We start from the raw sequence: 24,783 nt of genomic DNA on the forward strand, positions 1-24,783 counted from the left end.
GGGCCCCAATACAATTCCCCCCAGCCCTGTTCCCAACCCCCAGAGAGAAAAGGGTGACTGGCAACCTGGTCCTTGTGAAAATTTCATGGTTCGGTGCTGCCAGTCCGATCCAAGTAAAAGAGGTCTTCCCTGGGGCTGCATGGGATATAAATACCCCCGCCCACAAACACTCTTCCAATCAGCAGGAAGGGCAGTGCCCCTGCTTCCTGGTCTTTCCAGCAGTGTCCAATACACTTCCCCCTGCCCTACCTGTTTTAAGGGGAGCCCTTAAAGGGGCAGCACACTTTTTCTTCTGGATTGCTGGACAAGGACCAACTCCATAGAGGCATGATGAGCACATTGGCATAAAACTGGAGTATCAGAATGGCAAATGAGGCTCCGGGAGCCAGATCTTCAGATGGTGTAAATTGATGAAGCTTCACTGGAGCTGTACCACATGAGGATCTGCCCCCATTTCTGTAAACCTTATTTAAATCCTTGGCTGGTATGTGTAGTAGAAATGCAAAGTAGTACGATTATTTAGTATGTCTTTGTGCATTTCTTTCAACACCATGATTGTGATTTGAAGGAACAATGTTTCCATGTAAATAGTGGCTTTAGCCTACACTGTTTCCACTAAGACACTCAGGCCTTGTCTATACAGGCAAGTTTCTGTGCAGTAAATCAGCTTTCTGCACTGTAACTCCTGAGGTGTACACACTGCCAAGCCACTTAGTGCGCAGTTTCTGTGCAGTTGTAGCTCTGTAAAAAAACGACCCCCACGAGAGGCGTAGAGCTTTCTGCGCCGGGGCTACAGCGCTGCGATGCCAGTGTAGACACAGTGGTGATTACAGCGCTGCGATTGGCCTCCGGGAGGTGTCCCACAATGCTTGTTCTCGCCTCTCTGGTCATCGGTTTGAACTCTACTGCCCTGCCCTCAGGTGACCAACCGTCATCCCCACCTCGTACACTCCTTTGCAAATTTGAAAGTCCCCTTCCTGTTTGCTCGGTGATGCGTGGAGTGGTCTCAGTGCATCTTTCCAGGTGGCCATGCCTGCTCCACGCACCAGGCATGGATGCAATACTCGGTGGCGACCCCACCTCCACTGCGAGGACCACTGTGGATTCTTCGGTGGCTCACCTGCCGGTCGAAAGTGGACAGAGCCAGGAGGAGGAAATCTTGGACGAGGATGTGGAGGAGGAAGGGGACCCAGAGGCAGAGGATGACTCAGAAGTCAGAGATGCATGCAGCCAAGAGCTCTTTTCTACCCCGGAGGAGCCTAGCCAGTCACAGCTGTCGGATTTTGGCGAAGCGCAAACAGGGGAGGAGGCCCCTGGTAAGTGGATTTGATTTTGGGAATCAAATCGCTGAAGCGAGTTGTTGGGGGAAGGAGGGTTGCAGAAAGCAGGCTTGTCTCCCACCACATGCTTCATCTGAGCGGCGGAACAGGCTGTTGATAGACTCCCTCACTTCACGGGAATCTCCCTCACAGATCTCCAGGAAACTCTTTTGGAGATAACGGGCAATCTGCTGCCATGGGTTCTTCGGCAGACTGCTTTGTTTCTTGCTTCCATTAACTGGAACTTTCCTGTACCACTGTGCATGGAGCCGCATAGAGGCTAAGGGCGGAAGCCGCAGTCTTGGAGAAGACTCTCCCTTGATTCCCTGCTGACCCTCAGCAGCGAGATATCTTCCATAATGATCACATCCTGAGGAAAGTGTGGGGACAGGAATGATTATCAGGTCTCCCCTACAGTGCTGGCTCTCTCCAAGAGCTACGTGCCCAGTGTACAGCAGGGTCCGGGAAGAGAGATTTACCCTGCCCCTGCGGCTACTTATTGTTTTGGGGGTCTTGTGACAGGTGTGTGAGCACTGGCTGTGTTTTTAAATCATTGAATCAGTGTTCTCTGTGTTGCAAACAATACTGCTTCTGTAAAATGTTGCATTTAAACTTCACAGAGATGACATTGGGAGCCCAGCCTCCCTCTCTGTTATTGGTGGCTGAAAGGCTGCGCAGAATTAGAAAGCTGCCAAGAAGAACTAAGGAGGACTTTCTGTGTGATGTTATGATGCACTCTGCTGCTGAGAAACAGGAATTGAAGGAGTGGTGGGACAGCGAGAAAAGGGACCAAAAGGAGAACGCGGCATGCCTGAATGAAGCCATGAAGCAGCTCTTAAAGGTTATGGAGCACCAAGCAGACACACGCTCCAGGCAATACTAGCTCTTCAAACCGAGCAGCTCCGCACCCGCCCTCCCCTGCAGCCGCTGTTGCAAAAGTCTTTCCCGTGCTGCCCCCAGACACCACCAACACACTCTTATCAACCTCCTGGCTCCAGTCTGTACCCCCTGCATTCTACTCCTGCCCCATCACAGTCCAGCCCTGCGGACTCCCAGTACCCTCTGCACTCAACACCCATCCTTCTGCAGTTTGGCCATGCTGAAGCACAGTACCCGCTGCACTGTATGCCAAAGGAGAAGGTTGGATATGATCCCTGGACATACACAACTCTTTAGCCATCCTGGGACCCCTCCTCCTTCTGGGACCTTCCCTTCCCCCATCCCCCTCACTGCTGATGGTTTTTTTTGGTTTGACTCTCTCCTCCGGTTGTTGTTTTTTAATAAAAGAATTGTTTGTTTGAAAGAAATCTTTATTGTATTAATTGAAAGCAAAAAGAGCCCTGCAAAGCAACATACAATTATGTTAAACCCACATATTGCATTGTCTGCACCAATTACCTCCTAGCATTACGAGCACTACACTCCTAAGCATAGCAACAAATATTAGTGGCTTTCAGCCTCAAATTGCTGCCTCAAGGTATCCCTGATCCTTAGGGCCCCATGCTGCTCTCCTCTAATAGCCCTGGTCTCTGGTTGTTCAAACAAAGCCTCCAGGTGCTGAGCCTCTGTGGTCCAGCCCTGAGTGAAGCTTTCACCCTTCCCTTCACAGATATTATGGCATGTACAGCACACGGCTATAAGCATAGGAATATTGTCATCGGCCAGGTCCAGCTTCCCACAGAGGCATCATCAGCGGGATTTTAAATGTCCAAAAGCACACTCAACAGTCATTCTGCACTTGCTCAGCCTGTTGTTGAGCTGCTCCTTGCAGCTGTCAAGTTACCCCGTGTATGGCTTCATAAGCTATGGCATTAAGGGGTAGGCAGGGTCTCCTTTTTGGAAAGTGTAGGGGACAATTTCCTGGTGCAAGTGCTGGAGGAACCAACTAGGGGCAGAGCTCTTCTTGATCTGCTGCTCGCAAACCGGGAAGAATTAGTAGGGGAAGCAAAAGTGGATGGGAACCTGGGAGGCAGCGACCATGAGATGGTCAAGTTCAGATCCTGACACAAGGAAGAAAGGAGAGCAGCAGAATACAGACCCTGGACTTCAGAAAAGCAGACTTTGACAACCTCAGGGATCTGATGGGCAGGATCCCCTGGGAGAATAACATGAGGGGGAAAGGAGTCCAGGAGAGTGGGCTGTATTCTAAAGAATCCTTATTGAGGTTGCAGGAACAAACCATCCTGATGTGTAGAAAGAATAGTAAATATGGAAGGCGACCAGCTTGGCTTAACAGTGAAATCCTTGCTGATCTTAAACACAAAAATGAAGCTTACAAGAAGTGGAAGATTGGACAAATGACCAGGGAAGAGTATAAAAATATTTGCTCGGGCATGCAGGAGTGAAATCAGGAAGGCCAATTCACACCTGGAGTTGCAGCTAGCAGGAGATGTTGAAAAGTAACAAGAAGGGTTTCTTCAGGTATGTTGGCAACAAGAAGAAAGTCAAGGAAAGTGTGGGCCCCTTACTGAACGAGGGAGGCAACCTAGTGATAGAGGATGTGGAAAAAGCTACTGTACTCAATGCTTTTTTTGCCTCTGTCTTCACGAACAAGGTCATCTCCCAGACTACTGCACTGGGCAGCACAGCATGGGGAGGAGGTGACCAGCCCTCTATGGAGAAAGAAGTGGTTCGGGACTATTTAGAAAAGCTGGACAAGCACAAGTCCATGGGGCCGGGTGTGCTGCATCCGAGAGTGCCAAAGGAGTTGGCGGATGTGATTGCAGAGCCATTGGCCATTATTTTTGAAAACTCATGGCAATCAGGGGAAGTCCCGGACTACTGGAAAAAGGCTAATGTAGTGCCCGCCTTTAAAAAAGGGAAGAAGGAGGATCGTGGGACCTACAGGCCAGTCAGCCTCACCCCAGTCCCTGGAAAAATCATGGAGCAGGTCCTCAAGGAATCAATTCTGAAGCACTTAGAGGAGAAGAAAGTGATCAGGAACAGTCAGCATGGATTCATCAAGGGCAAGTCATGCCTGACTAATTTAATTGCCTTCTATGACGAGATTACTGGCTCTGTGGATGAGGGGAAAGCAGTGGACGTGTTGTTCCTTGACTTTAGCAAAGCTTTTGACATGGTTTCCCACAGTATTCTTGCCAGCAAGTTAAAGAAATACGGGCTGGATGAATGGACTATAAGGTGGATAGAAAGCTGGCTAGATCATCGGGCTCAATGGGTAGAGATCAATGGCTCCATGTCTAGTTGGCAGCCGGTATCAAGTGGAGTGCCCCAAGGGTCGGTCCTGGGGCTGGTTTTGTTCAATATCTTCATTAATGATCTGGAGGATGGTGTGGATTGCACCCTCAGCAAGTTTGCAGATGACACTAAACTGGGAGGAGAGGTGGATAAGCTGGAGGGTAGGGATAGGATACAGAGGGACCTAGACAAATTAGAGGCCAAATCAGAGGGCCAAAAGAAATCTGATGAGGTTCAACAAGGACAAGTGCAGAGTCCTGCACTTAGGACAGAAGAATCCCATGCACTGCTACAGACTAGGGACCGAATGGCTCGGCAGCAGTTCTTCAGAAAAGGACCTGGGGTTACAGTGGATGAGAAGCTGGATATGAGTCAACAGTGTGCCCTTGTTGCCAAGAAGGCCAATGGCATTTTGGGGTGTATAAGTAGGGGCATTGCCAGCAGATTGAGGGACGTGATCGTTCCCCTCTATTCGACATTGGTGAGGCCTCATCTGGAGTAGTGTCTCCAGTTTTGGGCCCCACACTACAAGAAGGATGTGGAAAAATTGGAAAGCATCCAGCGGAGGGCAACAAAAATGATTGGAGGACTGGAACACATGACTTGCGAGGAGAGGCTGAGGGATCAGGGATTGTTTAGTCTGCGGAGGAGAAGAATGAGGGGGATTTGATAGCTGCTTTCAACTACCTGAAAGGGGGTTCCAAAGAGGATGGATCTAGACTGTTCTCAGTGGTAGCAGATGACAGAACGAGGAGTAATTGTCTCAAGTTGCAGTGGGGGAGGTTTAGGTTGGATATTAGGAAAAACTTTTTCACTGGGAGGGTGGTATGCACTGGAATGCATTACCTAGGGTGGTGGTGGAATCTCCTTCATTAGAGGTTTTTAAGGTCAGGCTTGACAAAGCCCTGGCTGGGATGATTTAATTGGGGATTGGTCCTGCTTTGAGCAGGGGGTTGGACTAGATGGTCTCCTGAGGTCCCTTCCAACCCTGATATTCTATGATTTTATTCTATGATTCCCAGGATCACAATGGGCATTTTGACTTCCCCTACGGTGATCTTCTGGTCTGAGAAGAAAGTCCCCTGCTTGCAGCTTCATTAACAGGCCAGTGTTCTGAAAGATGCATGCGTCGTGCACCTTTCCAGACCAGCCTGTGTTAATGTCTGTGAAACGCCCACGATGATCCACAAGCGCCTGGAGAACCATTGAGAAATACCCCTTGCGATTAATGTACTCAGTGGCTAGGTGGTTTGGTGCCAGAATTAGAATATGCTTGCCATCTATCGCCCCTCCACAGTTAGGGAAGCCCAAAGCCATCCGCAATGTCACGCACGTTGCCCAGAGTCTCGGTCTTTTGAAGCAGGATGCAATTAATGGCCCTGGAGACTTCCGTCAACACGACTCCAACAGTTGACTTTCCCACTCCGAACTGGTTAGCGACTGATTGGGAGCAGTCTGAAGTAGCCAGCTTCCACAGTGCTATCGCCAAGCACTTCTCCAGTGTCAAGGCAGCTCTCATTCTCGTGCCCTTGTGCCGCAGGGCTGGGGAGAGCTCATCACACACATGAATGTGGCTTTCCTCATCCAAAAGTTCTACAACTGGTCGTCTACAACTAGCAACTGCTCGTCATTCCAGACGAGCATGACAATGTGATCCCACCACTCAGTGTTTGTTTCCCAAGCCCAAAAGCAGCATTCCACTGTGGTCAGCACCTCCGTGAATGCCACAAGCAATCTCGTGTCATAGCTGCTACGCGTGGCGAGATCAGTGTCGCACTCCTCTTGCCTTTGTAGTTTAAGCAATAACTCCACTGCCACTCGTGATGTGTTGGTCAGAGCGAGCAGCATACCGGTCAACAGTTCGGGATCTATTCCTGCAGCCTAATGAGGCAGGGCATGCAGTACACAAACTATTGAACGATGGAGTCAAATGCGGATGGAAGCACAGGGATTGCTGGGATGCGAAGCAAAGCATCATTGGGCACTGGGAGAGTACCCAGGATGCCCCACGATGCCCTCCGCCTTTCCACAGCTCTTAGCAGCAGAAGAGAAAGAGGTGTTCTGTGGGATAGCTGCCCAGAGTGCACTGCTCCGAATGCCGCTGCAAGTGCAGGAAGTGTGAACATGCTATTGCGCAGGCAGCTGACAGTGTGAACACACAACAGCGGTTTCGGTTCAGTGCTCTCTGAGCGGCGCTGTAACTCCCGGCGCTGTAACACTGCCAGTGTAGACATGCCCTCAGAAAAGAAAGGAGTAAATAAATGTAGGGGATGGAGGGAGGAGAGAGAGAGTGAGAGAGCAGGTTATTTTCCTGACATCTAAAAAATGTCATTAGCTCAATAGCACATTTTGGGTTAAATATTTCAGTTACATTTTAACTATTCACGCAGTTTGTGTCATAAGTTTCCAGAAATCCATAGGATCTGAGTGATGCAGATTGCATTCGGCTGATATTTTCAAGGTGGAGCTAAGCATTCAGTGCTCATTGGGAGTTGAGTCCCTATATCCTTTTAGGCCACTCTGAAAATCCCACCCTGAATGTTTTAAAAATCAAGTTAGGGTAAAGACAGTGGCCATTGATTTCACACGCTCTGTTTTAAAAAAACATGGAATCTTGAGAAGCTGTTTCCCACTAGCTGCACCGCTGCGCATTTCAGTGAAGGCACTACCTATGTCGATGGGCTGTCTACAGCGGGGGTTAGGTCTGTTTAACTGCATCATTCAGGGGTGTAGATTTTTCTCACCTTTTAGTGATGTCATTATACCGACCTAATTTCCTAGTGTAGATCAGGCCTAATTTAGATTCTAAAGAGTACTGTACTAATTGTTCAAATATAGGAGAACATCATTAGATGAACATCCATGTTAGGGGAGGGAGGCAGAGACAGATGTTGGAGAAATGAAAAGCTAGCCAAGAAAATAAAAAACAAAATTTCCACTTTACAGATCTGGCCCATATGCATTTAGGGGCCTGCATCTCATTGGACATCCATGGAACTTAGGCTCCTAAGGTGTTTTTGAAAATCTGTCCCTCGATCTAATCCTTTTTTCTTTCCTCCAGATGCTCCCTCCTTTCCAGTGATAAGCTGTCAAGTGATGAGAGTAGAACTGATTGATTGAAGTATCTGCAACATTAGAGACCTTTTTCATTTAAAAAAACATAACGTGTGGATGCAAATGAAAGCTCCCACTGCTTAATGCTCACTTTATCCACCCACCTTCTGCACAACCTGTCCATCTTGTAAATGAACTGTAAATGCTTTTTCGGCAAGCGAGAAACTTTGGAAGAAAAGCAAATTTACAAAAATGAGCCCAAAAAAATCTCAATTTTTTTGCAAGTGAAATCATAAGAGATTATTATGTAATATCTATGGGTAGTGGAAAATGGAGATAGCAATAGCATGGATAATGTATGGGAATTTAGGCAGAGTACCAAGGAAATCTATGGCTATAGCTATGGCTATAATAAAGCTAGAGGAAAGTAACTTTGCAGATTTGAAGGAGTGGAAAGTATGTCAGATATAATGATGCAAGTCAGCTCGTTGACAAGGCATAACAGCCTTGCTACACAAGTGGTCTATATGGAAAATGCTGAATCAAGACAATTCAGACTGGTCTGACATCTTGGATTTCAAGGCCTTCAGCAGAAGGGCTCTCTCTGTGTTGTGTAGAGCCCAATGCCGAGACCTCCGAAAGCCACTGCAATAATTTAATGTCCAGATATGTACCTTTTAAAAATGTGCACTAGTACAGGATAAATGCTTGTTACAGATATATGTAGGAACTTAAAATGAAGGTAAAATAATTTTAAGGCTATAATAAAAACATATACAAGTAGAGAAATTCTGAGTCAAAACTAATGCAGTAGCATTTACTCTGACCTGTTATGACTAGGCAGGACGTGCTGTTAAGTGGTTCATTACAAATAGACTGTACTGTTTTAGTGCTGGATTTCCATTATTTCTACAATGTAGAAATTATGTTGGGCAAAATAAATATGATGAAACGCATTATCCATTGCCCTGCACCATGTAGCCATTTACATCAGTGCACAGTGAATGTGAAGAGGTGTAAAATGCTGGTTTTTGGTTTGGTAGCATTTTACATCCACTTTGTACTGGTCCAGGTGATTCTGCGTGGTGCAAGACAACTGAAGATCAGGCCATTTTTTGTCATATAGCTTTGTATTACTTGCTGCCCAGAGTCCGAGGGCCATGTAGCATTAGACCGTATGTTCTGAAATATCTTTTGTGAGTCTTAACCTTACTTTCTTTGAGTAACTTTGCTTCTAGCTCAATGTGTTCTAAAAGATGGCCAAAAAAGATGTAGGAATGCAGGAATTGGCCCTCAGTGAGCAAGGTCTAGTGGGAGATAGTGATAAAATCCATATTGTAGACGGCTGCTGAGAATCTCAAAAAAACAAAGCACAGCAGACTACAGTTTGTTTGGAAATAAAAGACACTGATCATTTCTTATTCCTTGTGCCTTCATAAGGAACCCTTCAGAAATGGAAAAGGAGTAGGCAACCAAACAAGAATATTTAATGTTAGTTAAAGATAAAGGCAGACAATAGATAGAATAGGTTAATATGAGACATGAAAAATAAGTTAAAAAATATATTAGGGGGTTAAGAAAGAGGCGCTTTAGAGGAGCCCATGCAGATGAGGAAGATAGCAGTTGTTAGTAGAGCTGAGTGAATAATGGATTTTCTAAGTTTTTGGACTGAACCAAAAACAAACAAACGGAGAAGGGGGTAGTTTGATATGAACTGAAATTGATTTTTTTAAAATGTTCCTTTAAACTGAAAAACTTTTTAGAAGTTAAAAAAAAAATTGAGGTTTTTTTTGTTTTGATTCAGCATATTTTTCACCCTTCAAATTTGTTTATTGGCAAAATATGAAAATGACACACTGTTTCTAAATGAAAAAATAGAAACTAAACTTGCAACTTTTTTCTAAATTTTTTTCAACTAAAACTGTTTGTCCGGGGTGACCCAAGTATGTGAATAGTTTTGGTGATCTGAAAAATTTCATTTTAGGGGAAATTACTATTCACCAGAAAAATTTCACTAGTTGTTAGTCCTGATAGGCTGAACGGGAGAGGAAGAGCCACACCTTCAGCAAGAGAGGCACACTTAAAAATAATGAATATGAATCATGAATGACCTTTTGTCACTGAGGGAGACCCTCATTGGCAACTGGCCGAGGGTACATCATAACATAACTACATCAGGCCTGACACACTGTTGTCATAATTTGTATGTAAAAGGTGTGATGTGAGGTATAATGCAAACTGATAACACACTGATCATTGATATTATTGTGTGATGTATGTACAGACAGTGTATAAAGAATTATAGATGTGTGATGGAAATAAGTTTTTAAAAGGTGTTTTGCAAGCAGTGCATGAACCAAGCATGTCCTAGACAAAAGAATGTTATTTTGCCCGTTTTCCTGTGTGTCCAGTGTAAACTGAGCAAGATAACACCTCTGAGGACAAAGAAAAATACATCTGCATAGAAGGTAAATTTCAGAGTAGCAGCTGTGTTAGTCTGTATTTGCAAAAAGAAAAGGAATACCTGTGGCACCTTAGAGACTAACAAATAAATTTGTTAGTCTCTAAAGTGCCACAAGTACTCCTTTTCTTTTTATACATGGTGATTAAAGCTCTCAAGTTAAATGAGCAGGGAGAGGAAGACCACTTAATGGTCATGATGGGGGATGGAGCCTGGACTCCCAGAAAGCCGTCTTGGCTATTCAGACAGAGACAATAGACTCTGGGAAATATGAGCAAAGGCAGACAGCCATTTTGGCATAAAGAACATAAGAATGGCCATACTGGGTTAGACCAACAATCTGTCTAGCCCAGGATCCTGTCTTCCAACAGTGGCCAGTGCCCGATGCTTCAGAGGAAATGAACAGAACAGGGCACTTTTATCAAGTGATCTGTCCCCTGTTGTCTAGTTCCAGCTTTTGACAGTCAGAGGTTCAGGGACTTCCAGAGCATGGAGTTGCATCACTGACCATCATGGCTAATAGCCATTGATGGACCTATCCTCCATGAACTTATCTAATTTTTGTTTGAACCCACTTACACTTTTGACCTTCACAAATCCCCTGACAATGAGCTCTGCAGGTTGATTGTGTGCTTCTTATACAGTGCAGACTTCCATCCCACGTTCATGACATCACAAGACCTTGTGCTAGCAAGTATTTCAGTTGGGGGCTTCCTGCCAAAGGCAGCATCTCAGGCTAACCCTCTGAACCCTGCACTTACCTACATGAGCTATGCTGTTCATGAATGAACAAATCAACTGCAACATCATCAAGAACTTCCGATAATGTGTGTATTCTGCAATCGCTATTCAATCAAATATTGGGGAGATTGGTGCTATTGGTAAACAAAGTGAAAACAAATGGACTACTTGTCATATCCAGACCTGAGACTTTTCTATAAGTGATCTCACCTAACTAATTCTTTTTATTCTTCTTTTAATTTCTCTCAGTGAATTTGGAATATGTGGGTAAAATCCTGGCCCGTTACTGAAATCAATAGCCAAACTTCCATTGACTTGAATAGGGTCAAGATTTCATCCTGTGTACCTAGGTTCTTAATGACTCTTAGACTTTTAGGTCAGAAGGGACCATCATGATCCTCTAAACAACAAGGAGTCCGGTGACACCTTAAAGTCTAACAGATTTATTTGAACATAAGCTTTCGTGGGTAAAAACCCCACTTCTTCAGATGCATGGAGTGAAAATTACAGAGGCAGACATAAATATACTGGCACATGAAGAGAAGGGAGTTACCTCACAAGTGGAGAACCAGTGCTGACAGGGCCAATTCGATCAGGGTGGATGTAGTCCACTTCCAATAATAGATGAGGAGGTGTCAATTCCAGGAGAGGCAAAGCTGTTTTTGTAATGAGCCAGCCACTCCCAGTCCCTATTCAAGCCCAAATTAATGGTGTTAAATTTGCAAATGAATTTTAGTTCTGCTGTTTCTCTTTGAAGTCTGTTTCTGAAGTTTTTTTGTTCAAGTATAAGCTACTTTCAAATCTGTTATAGAATGTCCAGGAAAATTGAAGTGTTCTCCTACTGGCTTTTGTATATTACCATTCCTGATGTCCGATTTGTGTCCATTTATTCTTTTACGTAGGGACTATCCAGTTTGGCCCATGTACATGGCAGAGGGGCATTGCTGGAACATGATGGCATATATAACATTAGTAGATGTGCAGGTGAATGAGCCTCTGATGGTGTGGCTGATGTGGTTGGGTCTTCTGATGGTGTCGCTAGAGTAGGCAATGAGGTTTGCTACAGGGATTGGTTCCTGGGTTAGTGTTTCTGTGGTGTGTAGTTGCTGGTGAGTATTTGCTTTAGTTTGGGGGGCTGTCTGTAAGCAAGGACTGGCCTGTTTCCCAAGGTCTCTGAGAGTGAGGGATCGTTTTCCAGGATAGGTTGCACATCTTTGATAATGTGTTGGAGAGGTTTTAGCTGGGGGCTGTACGTGATGGCCAGTGGTGTTCTGTTATTTTCCTTACTCGGCCTGTCCCGTAGTAGGTGATTTCTGGGTACCCGTCTGGCTCTGTCAATCTGTTTCCTCACTTCCCCAGGTGCGTATTGTAGTTTTAAGAATGCTCGATAAAGATCTTATAGGTGTTGGTTTCTGTCTGAGGGATTGGAGCAAATGCGGTTGTATCTTAGGGCTTGACTGTAGACAATGGATTGTGTGTGTCCTGGATGGAAGCTGGAGGCATGTAGGTAAGTATAGCTGTCAGTAGGTTTCTGGTATAGGGTGGTGTTTGTGACCATCACTTATTTGCACTGTAGTGTCCAGGAAGTGAATCTCTTGTGTGGACTGGTCCAGGCTGAGGTTGATGGTGGGATGGAAATGGTTGAAATTCAGGTGGAATGCTTCAAGAGCCTCCTTCCCGTTGGTCCATATGATGAAGATGTCATCAATGTAGTGCAAGTAGAGGAGGTGCGCTAGGAGACGAGAGCTGAGGAAGCGTTGTTCTAAGTCAGCCATAAAAATGTTGGCATACTGTGGGGCCATGCGAGTAACCATAGCAGTGCCACTGACTTGAAGATATAAGTTGCCCCCAAATGTGAAATGGTTGTGGGTGAGGACAAAGTCACAAAACTCAGCCACCAAGTGTGTCATGGCCTCATCAGGGATACTGTTCTTGGCAGCTTGTAGTCCATCCTCATTTGGAATATTGGTATAAAGAGCTTCTACATCCATGGTGGCCAGGATGGTGTTTTCAGGAAGATTACCAATGCATTGGAGTTTCCTCAGAAAGTCAGTTGTGTCTTAAGGATAACTAGGAGTGCTGGTAGCATAGGGTCTGAGAAGAGAGTCCAAATAGCCAGATAATCCTGCTGTAAGAGTGCCGATGCCTGAGATGATGGGGTGGCCAGGGTTTCCAGGTTTATGGATCTTGGGAAGCAGATAGTCTGACCTGCACATTGCAGGCCACAGAACTTCACCCACCCACTCCTGCAATAGACCCCTAACCTCTGACTCAGTTACTGAAGTCCTCAAATTATGATGTAAAGACTTCAAGGCTCTTATGCTTCATTCACTGTGTTATCTGAAAGTCTTAGGAGATGCATTACTAAACAAAGAGTAAAATTGTCTTCTAGACACAGTATTCTGATTATTATATTAATATGACATAAAATAATGTCAATGTCTGTGGTAGCTATTAAAGATCAAATTAACTGCTTGCACGCTCCACTGACGTCACTGGATTAGCTAGTGCTTACACCAGTGGTAAATCTGGCTCTAAGCAGCTGGTATTAGGCCCACAAATTAAACATGGAAAGAAAAGCTTGGATAAGTTTTTCTCAAGCACATCAAACGTTGTGAGGCCGTGGAAGTGGAATTAAATGCTCTTGCAGCTGCCATGAAAAATGTAATGAGGAATGAAGAAATAAGAAAGCTGCAATGATAAGCTGGGAGCATGTAAAGGAAACTGCTTATGAAGAGGACAAGATTTGAAGTAGCAATGATAGCACCAACTTAAATGTGTCTGAGGGGGAAGAATTCCTGTCAAGCTGATTTATATCCTCATTATCTGTGATGACTGGTGGTGGATTGCTTGGTCACTGAGGCTGTTAGTAACACACTGGCACTCAGGTGAAGTGCATACTGCCTTCAGGCGCTCACCTCCATAGCCAGGATAAAATGATATGCATTATGTATGTTTCGGTTGTCTGCTGTACTTGCTTATGTTGCATGACTACTATCAACATCATTCCCTGAAAATATTTACTTACTTTCCAGAGAGCCAAGATAAGGTCATCATGAAAGGTGAGAAAATAATTATTTCGGCATCCAGAACAAAAGCAGCACACTCCTTAAAGAAGAGCTGTAATAAAGGATACTCTAACAATTATATCTGTTTACAGAGAAGTATAAGCGTATGTCTACACTACGAAATTAGGTCGAATTTATAGAAGTCGATTTTTTAGGAAGCGATTTTATACAGTCGATCGTGTGTGTCCCCACTAAGTGCATTAAGTCGGCGGAGTGCATCCACAGTACCGTGGCTAGCATTGACTTATGGAGCGTTGCACTGTGGGTAGCTATTCCACAGTTCCTGCAGTCTCCACTGCCCACTGGAATACTGGGTTGAGCTCCCAATGCCTGATGGGACAAAAACATTGTCGTGGGTGGTTTGGGTACATGTTGTCAGTCTCCCCTCCCTCTGTGAAAGCAATGGCAGACAATCGTTTTGCGCCTTTTTTCCGTGTGGATGCCATACTGCTTTCAGCAGATGGTGCAGTAGGACTGCTAACCGTCATCATCGAACCACCGCTTCTGCTGCAACTCTGCTCTCCTGCGTAGGCTTTTTATAATAGTGTTTGAAGCATAATAAACAAGAATCCATTAAAAAACAGGAGACTGCTGCCCTAGAACTGGTAACATTGTGAATGCCTGACTTTGATTTGCAGGTCCCACTGAGTCTGCGTGCTTCTTGGGGCTCCTGTGCCTACCTCAGACACACGTGTGCACCTAAGATGTGTACATGCAAAACAGTACATACACAATTGCTTGGGCTCGTTTGACAATTGGAGGTTTTCAGTCCAAATCTGTGTTGATCAGCCTAATGGGTGTGTAGACTAGGACAGGTGTTTTGTTTTTTAAACATGTTAGCGATCATGTTTTAACTAACATGTTTTAGCACCCTAATGTAGACAGGGCAAACTGTATTTCAAGCTACACTGGTTGAGGTAAACCTCTAGTGGTCACCTTGACCAGCTAACATGGTAAAAATCAACTTCCCCTGTTTATACTGAAGTTTTAAAACCTGGTAGTTAATATATAAAAGAGCATTTATCCTAGTCTAGGCATATCCCTGCTGGAAAGCACAGTGCAGTATCATTAAGATGGTAACTCCAAGTGCAAAAATCTCAGTTACTGAATGGAGAAACTGAAGAATAAATTGTATTTTGACAATTCATTCTCTAATACATTATTATTTAGCATACATATATTTAGCTCTGTGAGGTACTGTAACAAGTCAGTGCGGTTTTCATTTTAAGATAAAAATTGGTGAAATCTCCGATTACAGTCAAATGAATCCTCTATACATGTCCTGTCTTAATACACATGTTATTGTTGCCATTGAGTTCACTGTATATATTTGTTCACAGCTGTGATCTCTAGTTTTCCAATTAGTAGTCCAATTAAGTATTGTTTAGACCCATTTGGGGCCACGTGGTTAGGAAAACTACATTCTGGTTTAGCTCAGCTGTGCTACAGTTTAAGCATGTTTTAAAAGCTGTTATTACAGCAGGGTACAGAGGGCCTCTGTGATGCTGCTTCAGCCACTGGGGAAGGAAAGAAAATAGTACCTCTAGTGTATTGCTGCTGTAAAATGCTTAGGGATATTTGTTATGATTTAGGAGGTAGCATTGTTTTAGAAAGTTACAGCTTTCCTGAATAGGACAAGGATCTATTGATAAAAGCTAAAGAAACTCTGCAATTTTCAATCCGTTACGCAAAGCCCCTGCAAGTTTCTTTTTAAAGGCATCGAAAGAATTGTAAATAATGACGGTGGGGGTGTGGAGAGAATCATCTGTATCGAGAGAACTTTATTAAGTATAAAGTAAAAAGAATAATCCCTGCAGAGCTGTTGACTATTACCATCTCTTGTATTCAGTTATAATCACCTGTGGGCATTTCATGAGTGGGTTATTTTTCTTACCAAAGACCAGAACGCTGCGCCTATGAGGAAGGGGAAAGAATTATTAATGGATTAGGAAAGGAAGAAGAATTCTGTTTTTTCCATTCACAAACTGTTATGTCAAAACCATCAATTAAATTATAAAAGGCTTCAAACCACATGTTTTAATGCATCATCTCTGGTGGCATCCATTAGAGGGTTACTTTTGTCATCCCTCTTATGCTGCTTCTGACAGTTGATACAATGGGCTGCTGTGTGACGTCTGTGTAGTTTTTAAATCTCGCTCTCTCTCTCTCTCTCTCTGAGATTTTATTTCTAACATTTATAAAGTCTACAGATGTAATGGGGGGAAATTCAAGACTTGTATTGCAAATCAATTTTTGAATTAATCGGCTGGTTCAGTTAAGCCATAGAAATCTTTGAAGCACATGAAAGGGGGTTTTTGTTGAGGAAACTACATTATAGTGCAGAACATGCTGAAGAATAGTTATAAAGATCATTTTCTTTGGGAGTAGATTATATAAAAATAAAAGAGTAAGGTTTACTCTTTCTTGCCGTCATGTAGATAGGGTTACCAGGTGTCTAAAAGTCCAGTTGGCATGGGGCTGGCAGGCTTCCTACCCGGCTCTGTGTGGCTCCCAGGAACAGGCTGGCATGTCTGGCTCCTAGGCGGAGGGGCAACCAGGGAGGCTCTGCACGCTGCCCCCTCCCGTAGGCACTATGTGGCAGACAACAGCTGTGTTTTTGGACAATACCTGTGAAGGAGATTTCCAAGGAAATATCTAGGGGGAGGTGAATGTGAACTCCTGCCCTCCCTTCCCCTTATGCAACCCAGCCTTTTGAAGCTATGCTCTGAGAAGGGGGCCGTTGTCTGTTGATCACCTGTTTATAGGATCTGAAGATCAAAGGAAAGGCTATATAAAGAAAAAAGCTGATCTGCCTAGTGTGTGTGCTTGTTCTGAGCAAAAGCTGTTATGAACTTGTAACCAACAGAAAAACCCCTTTGTGATGTTTGAAGGACTGGCTCTTACCAGAATCCCTTCTGGAGTTGGGGGGTGGTCTCTGGTAAGCTTATTCGTATGTGTCCTTTTTTTATTGTTTTAATTTGTTCTCTCTGTAATGTTGTCACTTCAGGAATAAATTTGCTTGTTCAGAAAAAGCTGTGGGGTAACTTAAAACTATAGGCAATTATGCTGTTCATAACCTCTGAGGAGAGAGAACAAAGTGCAGATGCTGGCCTGTTTAGGCAGTCTGGCTTGCTGGGGATATCACAATGTAGACAGGGAACTGTGCAGTCTGGAAAAACCCTGTTCAGGAAGGGAGAGACATGAGTCTCCAACCAAAAGAGGTGACTGCTGAGGAGTCAGGAGCCTAAAGTTACGTGCCCTCAAGTTGTCAAGGGACCATAGAGAGGAACCCTGAACTGTGATAGGCACCTTCAGCAAAGGAAGCTCATCTAATTAAGGAAGTAATTGATATTAAATTTCCTTAGGGAGCTGACATGTGTGGAGATTTGTGAAAGTGGTTCCCCAGCCCTAGTCCTGTGCCCTATGCATTAAACGAAGCTGCCTTTTAAGGTATCCTTTGGAAATCAGTAAGTGCATGTAGCTTCAGCCTGAAGCAGCAAAAGCTTTCCTGACGTAGTAGGGCGGAAAAACAGGATTCTGTTCTACAGTTTAGGGGGGAAAAGAGGTTTTTTTTGTTGGGGTTTTTTTTTTCTTCTGGTTTTAAATTATACAGTTGTGAGAAGGTGGTTATTGACAGATATCTTGGGAGATGAACATGCAGATAGACAGAGGAGTATCTACAGATGGAGGAGGAGTTGGAAATCTTGAGCTAAGGATCAAAGCAATGGGGCTTCTTATTTATTGTGGGAGGTTTATTCGTCATAGGTGCTAGAACTGGGGGTGCTACTGCACCCCCAGTCTTGAAGTGGTTTCCATTATATAGAAGGTTTACAGTTTGGTTCAGTGGCTCTCAGCACCCCCACTATACAAATTGTTCCAGAACCCCTGATATTTATAGACTGAAAGGTTTTATATTAATACTTGTCAGTTTCAGCAACATTTGACTCAGCAGTACTGGAGGCAAGATTTCTGTTTTCCAAAATGAACGTTTGTCTGTGCTTTGCTTTTCCTGCTTGACTAACTTCTTTCTGATCTTTTAGAGAGCTGCGGTATTCCAATACAGACTCCATAATTTTATTGAAATATTCAACTAATTTGAAATTAAATGCAAAGTTTTATTATTGTTCAGAAATTGCTCTATCAGAATTAAGATATCATTGTCACTAAGCGTAACTGCACCACAAGTTTTAAACAAAGTGCGCAAAACTCTCGTGAAACTTAGGGTTACGCTGTCTGTGACATCAATCAAAATAAGCTACAGTGAAAAGGTGCTGTGTGCGATTGATGTTTGCCTTAAAATTTATGTATGCTTATTAATGGAGACTGAGCACTAATGATAAATTTGCAATCTGTCATCTCTGCTGACAACATGACTATACATAATTTATAAACATAGTTACCCTAAATTTGTGGAGGTCTTTAGCATTTTAATGAAAACGATACAGCCATTGTACTAAATCTTCACTTTTGTTTTGTTCTTTTCTTCCCCCACAGTTAAATATTTCGATCGTGTACTTTGAAAACCGCTGACAGCGTCTGGTAATGTGCTGACTGGCACTATGGGCAGGCGGTACCCAGGGGCTCACTATCGTCCAAGCAGCTCATGTATGTATGTGATTGGTCTCGTTATCTGTCATATTTTTATTACACTTTTGAAAGGCGCTAAGTTGTCTCCCATTATTTTGAAACCGTTTGTAAATTCCAAACTAGTCTTTAGAATGGGCACTGAAGCATTCTTATCAATGCTATGTTTCTGATATTTATATACCCAAATTATATAACCAGCATTACCTCTGTTGATTTGTTCAAACTGCAAAGGTAATGTCTGAACCTTTAAAAATGACGTACTGGCTGGCTTGTTCAACTTTGGCTTATTGCACCAGATCTCCAACTTTCTTTTATTCACACTGTCTAGGGCCTAAGACATAGTTTAAGTGCTAGAAACCCTCAAATTAATAAACTGCTGGAGCATAACCTGAAAAAATTTAGCTCATTTCAAAGCTATGTACTATTGCTAAAGTCTTCCAGTTTAGATGAAGCTTTTTGTGTCTTACTAATTCATTTTTTCTCTGTTTGAGTTAAATATTTACTTCTTCCTTCTGTGTCTTCTCTGCTGACAAGCAGTTCATGGGTATCTAGCTTATTTTAGCTGACGTCCATTAATTTATCTCTCATTAAGGAATCTTTTCAGTAAAAAGTTTAAAGACTCTTTAAAGTTTGTCACCCGCACCTTTAATGTGATTGGAAGACTGATAAATAGCTTGAACAGTCTGGGTAATGCTAATCTCTCAGCCTGCAGGCTTGTTATATTACATTGTACATGAAATTATCTTCCCAGGAGGTAGTGTGATATCTCTTGTGTGACAGTCCCTAACTTCAGATGACTGCTGTCAGTTCCCATGCATATCTGTTGATCCCTCAGGCCACCAAGCTAAAACAGTATAACTTTTTCTTTACTGTACAGAGCCTTTGCAGACTATTTCGTTTATAATAGTTTCACTTTGAAACATTGAGATGAAATATTTCATTAGCCATTCAGGTGGTACTTTAACTGTTGCATCTCCTGGTACACCTGCTATCATCGCCTGAGATTCTAGTTTTGGAGATTAATTTAGTTTAGTTTGGCCCCAGGCTTCTAGAGGTTAAATCCAGGCCAGAGGTCAGTTACATTTATTATTTCAGGAAGGGTAGCTGTCCCGTCTTTGTAAACACATCTGTTAAAATAGCCTATTAGAGATGACACAAACTCTTCAGAAAAATAGTATCTAGTTTTGAAGGTAATACAGAGATGATACCTGAAGTTGGAGGGGATGCGGAGGAATGTTACACCCTGGCTGAGCTCCCCCTTGTGGCTGGGCACCAGACTGCTATATTGACCAAGCCTTTGAATCCCAGGGGCTTTAAAGCCTACTGAGTCTGAGCAGCATCCAGACCCAGCCTCTATGTTTTGCTTTTCAGGCACACTCCTAGGGTACAGACCACCTGTCTAATATCCTTTCTTGGGATGTAGAACCCATAGTTCAGCTGCCATAGGCCCAAGGCCACTGTTGACCCTCATCTCCACAGTAGTTCAAGAATTTCATTCCCAGAGCTCCACACTCATGGGTGCTTGCGTTTACTGTTTAACCTTTCAAGGACCTTGTGACGGTTAAAACAAGAGAGCACAGACTTTGCAAAGGAATCGCTAAAGCATACACAAGTTACTCATAGGCAAAGTACAAGAGTTACAGAACTAGAAAAAATAAACACCAGTACGTAAAACTACCTCCTTCAGTCATCACTCCGAGAGTCGTTTGGGTTAATGTCCTTCAAGATCCCAGGACCTTTTTACACTCTACTCTTCCTGTTCAGCTCTCCTGTTAGCCAATGGCTGGCTGGTGAGACAGCCCAGACTCAAGAAGGACTGACCCTTAAATAAAATTCTGATCTCCTCTTATCAGGTCACTCCCTCAAGCAGCTTCAAAAACCCTGTCAGTCAGGTGATCAGTTGCTCAACTCCAGCCTTCCTCCTTTCCTCCCCTAGGTCTAAACTGGGAAAACTAGTTCCCCTGGACTGGAGCCGGCCCATTGTTCTGGGTGGACCCATTTGAATGGAGCATCATTGAGGCTGAGGGATTTTGATGGCTTTCCCATTGTGAGCCCCTCTGCTAGGGGTAAGGATTTCTACGAATACCTCCTGAGTGTCCCAGCTCAAGATGGAAGCCACAGCACAGTTTCCAGTCAAAAATAACTGAAGCATCAGAATGTTGTTGCAGATTGATATAGACATGCAGACACATACTGATCTGTCACAGTGGGGCTGTGAGGAGGTATTGTGTGGGACATTGCGTACTGCGTGGCAAGCTGTGTGACGTGAGAAGGGAGTTAGCCTGTGCACAGTGGTATAGGGTGAGAGGATCAGGGTTATGAGGGAAGCCTTGAGGAAACTGGGGCTGTGAGGGTGCTGGGGTTGTGAGAAGTAGGGGTTATCACGTATGTGGGGTTTGAGGGAGTGAGCACAGATGTGGGTGGAGAAGGGAGTTGAACCACCAAGTGGTGGCCATGGGGTTGAATTGGGATGTGGGGATGGCAGGGAGGAATGGAACTGAACAGAATGGTGATGGGTGGCAGGGGACGAATTTGGAGAATCATGATGTGCGTGGAGTGGGCTTTCTTAATTGAGTCATGATAATGAGAGAGGAGTTGTGCTTCCACTCTCACAAGACCTAGGAGATTGAAGCACAGTTTCCCTCTGGTTGCTGTTTCCCTCGTGCTCCTCTTGAATAGCATTCCTTTCCTTCCATGTTTTCCAGCCTCCAGCTGACTCTAAAAGCAGGGCTAGAGAGGAACGGCAGTATGACAAACCTCCTATGCAGCTCTTCTCTGGGCCATAGGAGTTTGGTCTGAGTAGATTGCGTGTCTGATTCCAATCTCTCACCTCAAGCAGAAATCCTTCTAATCCCCAACTCCTTCACTCTAGCCCCTAGGCCAGGGGTGGGCAAGGGCTGAGGGCCACATCGGGGTTCCGAAACTGTATGGAGGGCTGGTGTAGTGTATTAAATTGCTCCCCATAGGAATGTGCTACCTACAGTGTACTACTTACAGCTGCCAGTCCTGGTGCTCTGAGTGGCAGGTAAGGGGGTGGGAAGCTGGGGGGTTGGATAAGGGGTAGGAGGTTCCAGGGGGCAGTCGGGTCAGGGAGCAGGGGGCAGTTGGATAGGCATGGGAGGCCTGTCACTGGTCGGGGGTGTGGATAAGGGTCAGGACAGTCAGAGGACAGGAACCAGGGGGGGATTGGATGGGGGTGGGGTCCCATGGGGGGGTGGGCAGTGCCCCGGGAGGGGGAAGTCAGGGGACAAGGAGCAGGGGGGGTTGGATGGGTTAGGGATTCTGAGGGGGGCACTCAGGGCGGGAAGTGGGAGAGGGTGGATAAGGAGCGGGGGCCAGGCTGTTTGGGGAGGCTCAGCCTTCCCTACCTGGGTATAGCGTATTAAATTGCTCCCCGTAGGAATGTGCTACTTATGGTGTACCACTTAGAGCTGCCAGTCCTGGTACTCTGTAAGTAGCACATTCCTACGGGGAGCAATTTAATACACTACACCTGGCAGCTCTCCCAGCTGCGCTGCCCGGCAGGAGCTCGCAGCCCCGCCGCCCAGAGCAGTGGCAGCGTGGCGAGCTGAGGCTGCGGGGGAGGGGCCGGGGCGCTAGCCTCCCCGGCCGGGAGCTCACAGGCTGGGTAGGATGGTCCTGCAGGTCGGATGTGGCCCGTGGGCTGTAGTTTGCCCACCTCTGCCCTAGGCACTCTTCCCAGTGCCTGAACTGAACTGTCCACAAGCAAAGATTAATTGCTGGCAGCCTAGCAAGGCTGCTGTTTGAAACACAGTACTTTCAAAGGTGATTCTCTAATGCTTTGAGATATGAAAAGTGAAGTTTGTGTAACACAGAGACCTGACAGATCACTTTTCTAGGATGGTGCTGTTTTTCTTGTTGCTGAATCATTTGACCTAAGGGAAAACAATCTCTGACCATTTTTCAAGCTTGTTAGTGGTTTGGGAGGCAGTCAGAATCTCTCTTTTTAGGAAACAGTGTTTGATGAAAAATGATTACTTTGACATTTTGCAAACATTATCAGAGCTAAAATTTCAGAACAGTCTTTCTAGCTAGACTGTTAGACTGTTTCTAGCTAGACGGCTGCTATGCCCTTCCTTTTTTAAAAAAATTGTTGGTTCCATCCAAGGTTTTAAAGAAGACAATGACAAGCTCTACAGGTCCTGATATACCCATCTCTCTTTGCATGGATCCCAATTTCCCCTTTCCTTCATCCACACCTTTTGGGGAAGGATAGTCTTGTTATGAAAGCACAGAATTGTGAGCCAGGAGATCTATCTTCTCTTTCCAGTTATGCCAAAAACTTGTATGTGTGATTTTTTGGAGCTTAGCTATCAAGGTAATAAACAGAGCTGAGTGAATTTTTTTTTCCAATTTTGAGGGCCAAATGGGGGGAGGAATCTGTTTTGATTCAAAACAAAATTAATTTTTTTAAAGTTTTGGCATCCAATCTCAAAAACATTTTGAATAGACAGAAACATTTTGAGTCAGTTCCATATTATGATTTTTTGTTTTGTTTTTTTCAGTTCATTTTGAATCAACCAAAACATTTTCAATCAACTCGAAACAAACACCACACACACACACACACACACACACACACACACACGAAAATTGAGTTTTTCATTTCGATTAATCTGTTTTGGATGTTTCTCAGATGATTTGCTGGTTTGTCTTTTAATTAGACAAATTTGAAATTGAACTGCCATTTCAAATAAAGTCAAAATGAAACATTTTAAAATTAAAATTTGAAATGAAACATTTCAACTCTTTCAAAAAAAATTGCAAATTGAAACTATTCAGAATAATTTTGGGCCCCCAAAATGCATTTTTTCATGAAAAAAAATTGTGTCCAGCTCTACTTTAGACATAACTCAGCTATTGACACAGAAATATATTTTCATTGTCTGGTCTGTGGTAAGTGCACACAATAAAGAAACAGCAATAGTGACTGGCATTTGAGATCTAAAACTTTCCGTTTTAATAAATTAAGGTGTTAGTAGCAGATAAAACAATGTCTTTTAAAAATATGGGCTCAAATTCTCTTCTTCTTGTTGGCGTAAATGAGTATAACTGCATTGAAGTTGATGTGGTTACTCCAGATCTACGCTGGGCATAACTAAGGGAAGAATTTTAACTGTATGATTTTTTACTTAACGTACTTTTAAGGGCAAAGTCCAACCGTTAGCTTGATTTTCATGGCTTTTGTGTTGCTTGTAAATAAATATATCCCTTTCTATAAATGAATAAAATCTACAAGTGGTAATATTAGTGCTATGTGGAACCCTTCAGTCTTTTTATTCTGTACATGCAGAGATGATAATTAATCCATTTACAAGATACGTTGAATTATTTCATAAATATAGTATTGATAGTTTGAGGAGACTAGTGAAAAGTTTTGTATAAAAGGAATCTTATAATCATCTTAAATTACAAATAGCTTCTCTAGAGCCTAATAGTAACAAATGTAGAATTACCCAAATATGCTTAAAATACAAATTCTTGAAGTACAAATAGACACAAACATCTGCATCTCTTAAATTTTAGTGTAAAGGTGAATTGAAATGTATTTCAATTTATTTGGGCAAGGTTTGGATTCCAAGAGTGGTTTTAAATTTTATACTATACTCTATACTCATTTGGAATTTAATCTATACTCATTTGGAATTTAAAAGGGCAATAACCCTGATTAAAATCAGTGCAAGGCATCTTTATCAACCTACAGGAAATAAAATGTTTCGTGCTCCCCACATGAGCTTGCTGCTGCTGTTTACCACTGCTATTACTGAGCTTGCTGAACTGAAAGTCAGCACAGGACGTCTCTTGTGCTGCTTTTGTTGGGAGAAAGCTGCATGAGGAAATCTACTCCTTCTGAACTACCTCTTTTGCATAATCAATTTTTTGTGGGTTAGTTTCAAAAATATTTTCAATTTTTTTTCTAAATTTAAAATATGTAGCCTTTTATTTTATTTAGGATAAATTTAGTTATGTTATCTTACACCACCATGGGTTCGGTTCTGGTTGCTACAGTTTCAAGCTTAAGAAAGTGAAAGTCACCTCTGCTACTTGTCTCAGATTTAGAGACTCTAGGAGTACATGCAAGGATAGTGACCACACATACACACAGGTGTTGGAACAATATTTATAGTGGGGTTGCTGAAAGCCATTGAACAAAACTGTAAACCCTGTATATGATGGAAACCACTTCAAACAAGAGGGTGTGCCACACTCCTACTTCCAGCACCTATGCACACACATTCAGAAGTACATAGTCTAGTCTGTATTCCAAATTGTTTTGCTGGTTGAGAACCACTGCTCCAAAGCACTTGTAACCTCTCCCAGCTTGGTATCATCT

General features: G+C 43.6%; 1 protein-coding gene across 9 annotated transcripts in view; it reads left to right on the forward strand.

The window, feature by feature from the left end:
- APBB2 (amyloid beta precursor protein binding family B member 2) overlaps positions 1 to 24,783 on the forward strand; it is a 319,944-nt gene that overhangs the window by 105,928 nt on the left and 189,233 nt on the right. For 5 of the 9 annotated variants that reach the window (XM_073342186.2, XM_073342194.2, XM_073342189.2 and 2 more), the window contains one exon: positions 18,336 to 18,446. In XM_073342186.2, the coding sequence (XP_073198287.1) occupies positions 18,401 to 18,446 (46 nt within the window). In that variant the 5' untranslated portion in view covers positions 18,336 to 18,400. Of the gene's footprint in view, positions 1 to 16,715; positions 16,780 to 18,335; positions 18,451 to 20,364; positions 20,495 to 24,783 lie in introns of those variants that run through there. The other 4 variants (XM_073342190.2, XM_073342188.2, XM_073342192.2 and 1 more) reach the window with 3 other exon arrangements.

This window comes from Lepidochelys kempii, chromosome 4, assembly GCF_965140285.1.
Source record: "Lepidochelys kempii isolate rLepKem1 chromosome 4, rLepKem1.hap1, whole genome shotgun sequence".
In the NCBI taxonomy this organism is placed as follows: domain Eukaryota; kingdom Metazoa; phylum Chordata; order Testudines; family Cheloniidae; genus Lepidochelys; species Lepidochelys kempii.